General features: G+C 35.5%; 1 protein-coding gene across 2 annotated transcripts in view; it reads left to right on the top strand.

Annotated features, from left to right (window-relative positions):
• Positions 1-3,657: 3,657 nt before the first annotated feature.
• LOC104847514 (complement C5) overlaps positions 3,658-10,834 on the top strand; it is a 38,684-nt gene continuing 31,507 nt past the window's right edge. For both annotated transcript variants that reach the window (XM_019204357.1, XM_010602941.2), the window contains exons 1-3: positions 3,658-3,793; positions 7,207-7,399; positions 10,228-10,390. In XM_019204357.1, the coding sequence (XP_019059902.1) occupies positions 3,729-3,793; positions 7,207-7,399; positions 10,228-10,390 (421 nt within the window). In that variant the 5' untranslated portion in view covers positions 3,658-3,728. The remainder of the gene's footprint in view (positions 3,794-7,206; positions 7,400-10,227; positions 10,391-10,834) is intronic.

Here is a 10,834-nt window from a genome sequence, read left to right as displayed (position 1 = left end):
CTGGTTATCATTTGAAATCCAAGATTCGGTTTCACACTGATGTTAAGGGAAAGCACTTAAATATGCTCTGCATGTTGTATTCTGTAGTATCAGTATCATGAATCCATAGTTTATCCACCAAATTGACAGCATAAATAAATTATTAGTAATAATAAGACATGAGACAAGGGCTTGAGCCATAAAGTAGAGTGCGGGACAAATGTCTTATACCCACAATCGCCTAATGCTAGCCTACCATTTTTGAATATAACTTGCATTATTCTGACATCTCAATGTAGAATGATTTAATTCTGAGAAGACTTCTCTGTTTCTCGAGTGGGCTGTAGATTTAGAAGAGGCACATGCAAGTGACATGGAGCAATTATGAATAAAATCGCCGGTACTACACTAGCCAGGGAACAGGAGCCTGAAGGTAGCAATCTGGTGGGCTGAATTTCTGGAAACAGCAGAACACAAACTATTGATGGTCTTTGTATTGCCTACATTTGTAAATTATCAAATTTGTCTCTGTAAGAAGTAGAATCTTAAAGTGGTCTATTTTCAGGATAAGGTCTTTACTTCTGAGTGGAAAACTATTATTAGCCTGAGGACACGACTGAAGTCATGCATCTAAAAGAGTTTCTAAATAAAGGGGAAAGGGTAAACAGTCAGAATAGCATTCAGTATGCTAACTCTGATTGGAAAAGTACTGGCAGTTAAGGTTACCCCCTATAGTTTAATCATTTGCTTTGAAACCCCACAAAATGTTCCTAGAGGGAGCAGGCCAAGGGTATAGGCACCAGGGAGGACCCTCCCCACCCAAGCCAGTGAGGAAAAGGGAAAGGGAACTGTGCTAGGAGGGAAAGGGAACTGTATGCTGAGGTTAAACTGGTCCTCGTAACTGCTCTGGGGTGGGTCAGCCTGTTAGGTAGACACCCATTCTTGCAAGACAGAGAATTAAAAAGTCTTACTTTCACTACTCCCAGCCCTTGGTCTGATCTGTCCATTGCTCATGATCAAAGGTGTGGGGGGGGGCAGGTGTTCCTCACACCTCCCTACAAGTTGTTTGGTTTTTAAAATCATACTCAATAAAATCCTTATCATGCATGAAAAAAAGAATCTGTATTAACAGAAAATGGTTTTCTTTTTTTCTTCAGAAAATGGTGTTCTAGACTTTTTTTACTAAGTAGTGTGAAATAAGTTTTTTTAAACTATTCATTTGATAGATACAAAATTATTACCTTTCTAGGAGCACCTTCATGTCAAGGAAGAATCATAAGCAATCCAGCTATGGATTGACAGGAAAGAAGAAGGGGAAAATCGAGGTGGAAGCAAACAGGATTCAGACCAGGAGCAGCCTTGTGAACAAGGTTAAGTCATTTGGGCTCCACCTTGAAGGACAGAATCCAAGTAGCATTAGCAGGATGACTGTTAGGTTTTCTGTTGCTATGACAAAAGTTGTTTACCTGAGAAACACGACTCATCAAGAGGAAAAGTTTGTTTGTGGCTCACTGTTTCAGAGGTTTTAGTTTAATAGTTGCTTGGCATGGTTGCTTTAAGGACTGTAGAGAGGAAAAAACATCATGGAGGAAATGTATGCATAAAGAAAGCTGCTTGAGTCATGGGAGCCAGGACAAACAGAAAGAGAGAAGGAAAGGGAGGAAAACATACCCTTTAAAGGCACAACCCAGTGATACACTTCCTTCAGCTAGACCCCATTCCTAGAATTTACCATATCCCAAAAGCTATGAATACAGAAGTGGACTAATTCCTTCATGGAAAGAGAGCCCTCATGATTCCATTAGTTCCCAAAGGCCCCACCTTAGACCTTGCTGAATTGGGGACCAACACAAATCTTTGGGGGGATATTTAAGATCCAAACCCTAATAATGGCTAAATGTCCATCAGAGTTTCTGCCAGGCCTGACACGCTCCTCTCTTAGAAATGCAGTATTTGTACAAAAACAAAATAAAACAAAAACCAAAGACTCACTCAAATGTCACATTTTAATATATAAAGTCTGTCTTTGAGTCATATTTAGAGACAGTTTGAAAGTTTTTAACTAAACACAGTTGAGAATCCATCAATTGTTGAACATTCCTTCTGTTGAGTATCTTTGAAAGCCATCATTCTTAAAAAGTTTTTTACCAGAGAAACACGTGAACAGTTTGCAAATATTAGCATGAACAAAAAAGAAAGAAAAGAAAAAAAAATATTCTTTGCACCTAAAATAAAAATATTACCTCTGTTGGTTGGATTTTCTTGGTCTTAAATTTTTTTCCCCAGAAAATGAGGGCAAAAGAACTATTTGTTTTAACTTGACCCATCTTTTGCAATCCAGCTTAATCATTTTACAGAACTTCCTTTGAAATAAGTGACCTAGTGCTCAGACAATATGACAGATTTTTTGACATTTCAGTGATAAATCTAAGAGACACCTTTAGAGGGACATGTATCAAATTTTCCTTTCTGTGCCTTTTTTAAAATAACAAATATAGTGTTAAAATTTTGATAATAGAATTTTACTAATTTAAAGCAAGGAATGCCAATGCGACCATAAATATTTAACTTATACAATTATGCTTAAAGACATCTGTTATATTTCACATTATATAAGGTAGAAAGGAGTAATAAGAAAAGGTGTAAATAAAATTCTAGTGAATCTATAAATCATAAAGATAAATTTAATATCTTAGCAATAAAATTTTATGTATTTGTAAGTTAGTTACTAGATTCAGTTGTTGCAAGAACTTTTTCTTGAGGTCTTATATCAAAGTTATTAAAACCCTCCTGAAAAGTACAGTATTTTATATAAAAATCCCTGTCGGAATGAATGGAGTTTTTGAATGAGGGGTATACAAGTTAGTAGATATTGGAGTATACACATTCTTTACTGAAGTGTTCTCTTGCCTATGAGGCCAGCGTCTTCAGCGTGGCCTCTCACTGTCAGTCATAATCTTTTCTCCACCTATTTTCACCTTCTTCTCTAGACTGGGGAGAACCAATCCTTGGACCCCCTTTGCAGAACTAGATTATCCTTAAGCCATTTCTAGCACCAGGATATTATTACCTTAATCTTATCTAAGAATGACCACTTGGTGAGCTTTGTCTAATTCAGGCTCACTCTAAAATCATCTCAAATTGAAACTTAACTCAGCTGGATGTTTGTCCATATCAGAAACAATTGAAACCTACCAGATATAAAATCATGGGCCAGGGGTCTAGCTCAGTGGTTCCGCTGCCTGCCTTGCAAGCGCAAGGACCTGAGTTCAAGCCCCGGCAACCCCCACCCTCCCCCAAAAAATCAGAGCAACTGCCCTGGTTTAAAGAAGGCCAAAGGGAACAGGAGGACTTCCTGTTTTCTAGTGCTGAGCCATTTTTTATTATCTCAAACTCCCATTTTAGAATCTTTTTATTTATATTCATAAAAATAAGTCCCCTAGGGCTGGGGTCTTAGCTCAGTTGTTCCGTCAAGTTACCTGCTTTGCATACTCAAGGACCTGAGTTGGATTCCTGATAACAACAACAAAAAAGTTCTCTAGGTAAAAATCCCTGCAAAATACCCTTTATCTTTATCCCTGGTTATGAAATGGTATGTTAATTTAATTTTCATTTTCTTAGAGATCCCTTTTTCCGTTGTTAATTATTAACCACAGAATTAATTTACCCAAATTCTTGAAGCTTAGCTTACTTAAAAAATAAAGTAGCATCAAGAAGGTTATATTCTTGGTTTTATACCATCTCCCGCCATGGGCCTTTGGAGAATACTTTGTTTTCTAATCTTCCTGGAGAAAAGTTGGGGACAGGAACAAATGTAAGTAAAGCAAACCTTTTGCATTTTACAATGTATCTTAGTTAAGATGAGTGGAAAAGTAAAATCAATAGATTGTGTTAATTTGAGAATCTGAGAAGTTTTTCATTGACTATACACAGTTAAGCCAGAGTTACCTGGGGATCAATTCTAATACTGTAATTTGAAAATCTGTAGTTGCAATTATTTCTACATTTATGAGGCATTTCATAATATTTAATGTCTCTGAAATCTTTTTTTGGGGGTAAGATACCTTCTTTTAAACTATATCCTTTTTCTCTCACTCTTTTTTTTGGGGGGGTACTTGCTTTGTACAGGCTGGCCTTGAACTCATTTTGAATTTATTGTGTAGCCCAGGCTGGCCTCGATTGATTCTCTTGCCTTAGCCTCCTGAGCACTGGGATTATAGATGTGGGCTACCACACTTAGCTAAATAATATCTAGCTATTTCCAGATATTTTACAGTATAGTATAGTAGTGAATGATAAGTGGATATTATCTAATGGAACCTACTCATTTAATATAGGAGGATAAGTCCAGAAAGGGAAGGTAACTAGCCCCAAATCACTTGCTAGTAGAAGACTGAAGCATGGCTTTTTTTAAGATGACCTATCATTTCAGTTTATTTCTTTTTGTCATAAATTTAAGCAAATAAATATGTTAAATACATTGCAAGTATAAATGTATACTTTGGATGTCATAAAATGGCCACCATCACCTGTTATCTTAGGTACAGTACTTTGTGGTGTTGTTTACTTGATTGATTTTTGGTACTGGGGATGGAATCCAGGACCCTATGCAAGCTTCTATCACTGAAGTCATTCCTTTTTGAAAGACAAACAGCTGAAACTTATACAGATGCAGATTAACTGACTTCAAATTAGTGGCAGAACTAGTGTTATAATCAGGAATCCCATAATTCTTGTACAGGGATAATCTGAGTTATTTTATAGCATTACATCGGTCCTTAATGAAAGCTGTTTTCTCCGTTTTTCTTAAAAAAATGGGAGAGTATGCCATTCACAAATTTGTAATTAATACTTTCACTGACTTTTCAAATATTTATTGAGTACCTACTATGTGATGGGCACTGAAGATCAGCAGATGGGAACAGTTCCTTGATCTTACATTCTAATTGTAAAAGTGTGGACAGAAAAGATTCTCTTATGGAAGTGACACAGAAACAGCTCAAAGGACGTGAGGGAGCAAGCCATGCAAATATCAGGGGGAAAGAGTACTCTGCAAAGCCCAAAGTAACATTCTTCCTTCTTTGCAAGCTCAGCAGCCTGATTATCCACAGCTATTAAGAGAAAATAAAAGTAGGAAATTCTTTGTATGGATGAATATCAATAGGGATGAAATACAAGAGCTTGTGCCAGAGACACCTTCTAAGGGCTTCCAAATACTAAATATTTTATGTCTTGCCAGTACCACCCAAAAGACTGCTCAAAACAACATATTAAGTTTAAAAAATAAGACCCATAAGAACATTGAAATTAAAATAGCTTTTGGTCCCTAGATTTTTCTGATTGGAAAAATTTTAATAAGTTCAGTTTAGGGCAGCTGTTGAAAGTGTTTATTTCTGGGAACAGGCTATTCAAGTCCACTGTTAATGTTGTAACTTACTAGCTCGATGACCTTGGGCAAGTTAATCAGCTGTTTGTTTATCTTAAAATGGGAGCAATTATAAGACTTCCTCACTGAATAGTTGTGGGAACACAAAGAAAAAAAATATATATGTGTGTACGTGCATATAAAGCGTTTAGAATAGTTCCCAGCACAAGTAAGTTTTCAGTAAAATGTATTCTTTTACCATTTCTCAATTTCTCTGGTCCCCTGCTGAGCATATAGGTTAGATGATGGTTGGAAGTCTGGAGATTCTTCAGTTTGCCTCTTAGCAGGTCCAAATTAGTTACACAGGAGAACTTCCAGCTGCTTTAAAGGACTTAATTGATCCCTGACTAATTTCACTACTACTAAAGACTTGCTGATTTTCAAAGACATTTAGAATGCCATAATGTGAGGAAGAGCCTGCAAAATTCTTTCACTAGGAGTGACAGGTGTACCCTACTCATGTTGGACCACTTGAATTAATCAATCACTGCGTCCTTTGGGCGTGATACGCACATCTTTTTCTTTGTGGTAAGACATAGCCCTCACCATTCAAATTAGATACTTTCTGTTATATTATTTAAAATCTAGTTTATATTTGCAAATTTCCATTTAATAAGACAATGAAAACAATCACACTAAAACTGTGTCTCAAAACCTTGCATAAATTCACTTCCCTTCTTGTGTAATTTGCCTGAAACATAATAGCAAGGAAATAGACTATTGTTTCATCAATGCTTGTGACCTTGACCTCAATTATACACATAACAAGTGACTGGGAACTGAGTATAAAGTCCTGGCTCATTTATTTATAAAATATGTGACCTCATCTAATTAACCTCTGATCATGTGAAAAGTAGAAGTACTAGTACCTACATCATTGACTTCTCATAAAGATGAAAAGATTCTATGTAAACTGCTCATATGGCTTTGACATATAACTACTCAACTACTGTTATTGTTATTGTTGCAGGACGATGATGGACCTCCACCATTATTTCCATTTCCAGAACATTCCTCCAGCACATTTGTATTTGTATTCTATCTTTGTCTTTATCCATCCACTAGTATAATATTTCTAAGGTTACTTCCTCTTAACTAATTTAGTGAAACTAGTGAATCTTTTTTTTTTTTCTTTTAATTTTTTGAGACAAGTTCTCGCTATTAGTTCAGGCTGGGCTTGAACTCACCATGTAGCCCAGGCTGGCCTCAAACTTGCAGTGATCCTCCTGCCTCAGCCTCCCGAGTGGGATTACAGGCACACGCCCCACTCCCCGCAAAAGTAGTGCATGTTATTTATTGAGTACTGAGAATGGTAGGTACTTTAATGTATACATTCTTACCATAGCCAAGTTTTTTAAAAAGTTATATTACAGATAAATAATTTTTACCTCAGAGGTTTACCTCAGCCAACCAGCCAGCAGATGGTAAATATGACATTGTATGGTTGGTGCCTATGTTGCATTTCATCTCCACTGGGGTAGGGGGACGTTTACATAGTCAACAAACACCTACTCGACACTGTTGAGTCAGCCTTGTCAGCAGAAGTCCCTGGGAAATGCTGTCATTATCTTTCTAAATGTAACCCAGATCTCCAACTCTTTCCCAGGGCTTAATTACAAGTTATTTCTTCCTGGAAACTATGCTAAAATTATCATAAATCACAAAAGAAAATTTTACTTTAATAACTCAATTCAAAGTAGAAATGTCTATTTTAGACTGAATCTCAAGTGACAGAAGTATCAGAGGTATAAGAAAATACACTCTGTACAGTTACTATACCTTTTCTTTTCCTGTTTCAACAGATATACCATTTCAGCACCCAGAGTATTCCTTGTTGGAGCATCTGAAAATATTGTAATCCAAGGTTATGGATACAGTGAAGCATTTGATGCAACAATCTCTATAAAAAGTTATCCTGATAAACATTTTAATTATTCTTCTGGCTATGTTCATTTATCCAAAGAAAATAAATTCCAAAATGCTACAGTCTTAACAGTATGTATCTATCGTTAACTTTCTTTATATATGTGTGTGTTTGTGTGAAGCTTGAATATTAAAAATAGGGATTTAATCATTCGCACCACTCTACCACTATGTGATTATTAGGTGATTACCAGTAACTAATGATAATCTGAGTGAAACAGACAATTCTAAACAGTAATGCATGTAAATGTTCACATTCTTATCAGAAAACAAAATTGTACTTCCAGGCCTGATACCACACACCTGTAACTCCAGCTCCTCAGAAGGTTGAGGCAAGAGGATGAAAAGTTTGAGGCCAGCCTGTGCAACTTAATGAGACTCCATGTAAAAACATTTTTCTTAAAGGGTAGAGGATATAATACGATGCTATGTAGAGCATTTAACTTGCCCAGCATGAAGAAGGCTCCAGGTTCAATCCCTAGTACCAGTACCTTCCCCCAAATTATACCGATACAAAAATATGTGAATATGAAATAAAAATACTTTCTTGCTGTGAAAAGTATCACTACAAAGAAATATAGAAATATGAAATTCATGCTAATCTGTAGTGCATTGCTCATAAGTAAGCACAGATGCTATTTAACATGTTTGTTTAAATTCCAATAATCTTTAATTATAGCTTTGAAATAAAATTATTGATTATTGGAGTAAATAGCTGCCTTTGACAATACACAATTAATAGAAAGAACAAGCTTGAGCAACTAACTTCTATTATGACATTATAGTATTTACTGACTCGAGATCTGCTTGCAATTCAAATCTTACTAAAAATTTGATACTTAAAGAATCAGAAAAATTACAGAATTTCAGTCTTGGAAGGAACTCTGCGGCTCATTTAGACTAGTGTTTCTCTAAAGTTAGTTCTTTATAAAGAAATTAAAAGTTGAAATTTTATAAAGAGCTTAAATTTGAATTTTATTAATTTTTGAAATATTTTAATTTATTTTGTATACTTGTTTTGCTTTTTAAAAATATAAAAACATGCATAATAAAATATATCTAATTTTAGGTTTGTATATATTTAGCTCACATTGTAAAGGATTTATTTATATTATAATTATGAAATGTCGATGCTGAGAGTCTTCCATTTATCTTGTCTTTTAAAACGGATATATAAAGTTTGAGAAAGCTTAATCTAAATAAATTCTAATCAAACATAGAAGTTCTTTCAATGATGTTTTTGATACTAAATGCTCTCATCTCTGGACAAATAACCAATCCATTTAGTAGGTTTATTAAGAATTAAAATAGATTTCCCAGAAGTATTTTTTTTTCGTAGATACTCTCTTATCTGATAAGATAATAGCCCGTTATGGCTATTTACTTTGGAATTTAAATAAATCAAATTAACTAAAACTAAAAATTCAGTTCTCAGTCCCTCAGTGCCACATGTAAGTTATCGGCTACCATATTGGACGGCATAGAGATAGACCATTCCCATCCTCACGGAAAATTCTGTTGACCAGTGCTAAGATGGTTGATTAAAAAGTAGATGAAGGTGAAAGGTTCAGACAAATTAATGACATTGTAAGCATTTCATTTTATCTCAGAATTAAAAAGTATCTTTGTTTGCCAATTGTTAGATGCTGTGCCACAGTCTTCTTTAAAGTGTGAACCCACTGACTAAAGTGCCAATTTTTTTTTTTTTGTACCGGGGATTGAACTCATGTCCTTGCACTTGCAAGGCAGGAGCAGAACCACTGAGCTAGATCCCTGGCCCTAAAGTGCCAAATCTTATTTATTATGTTTACACTTTAAAATAATCTCTTTTTTTTTGTACTTTGCTTCCTAAAATTGAAGAAGGAAACTGGGTGTGATTGTGCACACCTATAACTCCAACACTCTGGGAGGATGAAGCAAAAGAATCACAAGTTTGAACTCAGCCTGGGCAACTTAGCAACTTAGTGAGATCCTGTCTCAAAATAAAGGATGAGGAGGCTGGGAGACATAGCTCTGTGAACCAGCCCTGAGTTCAATCACCAGTACACACAAGTGAGGTGAAGGGAAGAGGAAGGAGTTTAAAAACACTCTGAAGCAATCTGAGTACAGAAAATCCGTAGATTTATATTGCTTTCCAAATTTCTACAATAATCTCACATCCTAATTCCTTAGCATTTGGTTTTAGTGATTAACTTTTATCCTATGTTTCCAAAGCTTAAACATTCACAGAAATACTTTTTTTTTGTTTTTTTGAGACAGGGTCTCACTATGTAGTTGAGACTGACCTGGAACTCACTATGCAGACCAGGCTGGTCTCGAACTCACAGCGATCCTCCTGCCTCAGCCTCCTGAGTGCTGGGATTACAGGCGTGCACCACCACACCCAACTTTTTCACAGAAATACTTTTATCCTTTTATTTTGTATTAGAGTTATATAGCATTGAAAATAAAGGAGTTATAGATTTATAATTTTGTACACAAATTGGGAAGTATGGATCTACTTTGTGGGAGCAGAAGAGTGTGCTATAATATAAGGTGTCTAGAACATCTGTCAGGATATTGTACAGAGGGAATGGAGAGCATGGATTAATCCAGTGAGCTGACTGAGTGAAGATTTCTTAGGAGCTTCTGTAGTAGTTGTTCATTAAATGTGTGTAAAATTAAGGACATGTAGAACCAATAAGACTTTCAATCATTTAAAACTAAATTTTGCTTATAATATTAGACACTGAAAGGCTTTGGACCAAATTAATGTACTCTTCTGGCTTCTGTGCCACTTTTAAAATAAGGTACATACACTTATTTTTACTACAACAGTATTATAGTGGTTTCTGGAAAGCCAGCATGCTCTACAACCTTAGAATTACTTAACTATTTTTCACCGATGTTTCCTTTTACAGATACAACCTAAACAATTGCCTGCAGGACAAAACTTGGTTTCATACGTGTATTTAGAAGTTGTATCAAAGCATTTTTCAAAATTGAAAAAAATTCCAATAACCCGTGACAATGGATTTCTCTTCGTTCATACAGACAAAACTTCTTACGTTCCACACGAATCAGGTAGCGTTAGATGCTTTTTTCTTGGGGGACTAACTGATGTTGTATTGTAGAATACTTACAACACATGAAATTGAGTGGAGACAGACTTACACTTTGCTCAGAAGATTCTCAATTCCTAATGACTTTTATATTTTCAAATAGCATTTTAATTTAAAATTTATAGAGAATTTGCTAAGTAAATTGGAAAATCAACAGTTACATTTATCCAGGGCCAGGGATTTAGCTCAGCGGTTCTGTAGCCTGCCTCGCAAGCGCAAGGACCCGAGTTCGATCCCCAGTACCAAAACAAAAAACAAAAAACAAAACACAACAAACAAAAAAAATTTATCCATACTATCAGTTATTTCCAAATAGGAATAAAGGTGTTTGTTTTATTTTATTTTATTTATTTATTTTTGAGACAGGGTCTCACTATTCAGGCTGGTCTCGAACTCACAGCAGTCC

This window comes from Fukomys damarensis, unplaced genomic scaffold, assembly GCF_012274545.1.
Source record: "Fukomys damarensis isolate Sample0158 unplaced genomic scaffold, DMR_v1.0_HiC HiC_scaffold_36, whole genome shotgun sequence".
Classification (NCBI taxonomy): Eukaryota; Metazoa; Chordata; class Mammalia; order Rodentia; family Bathyergidae; genus Fukomys; species Fukomys damarensis.
The sequence above is the reverse complement of the archived record's forward strand: the minus strand, read 5'-3'. Positions and strand labels throughout refer to the sequence as shown.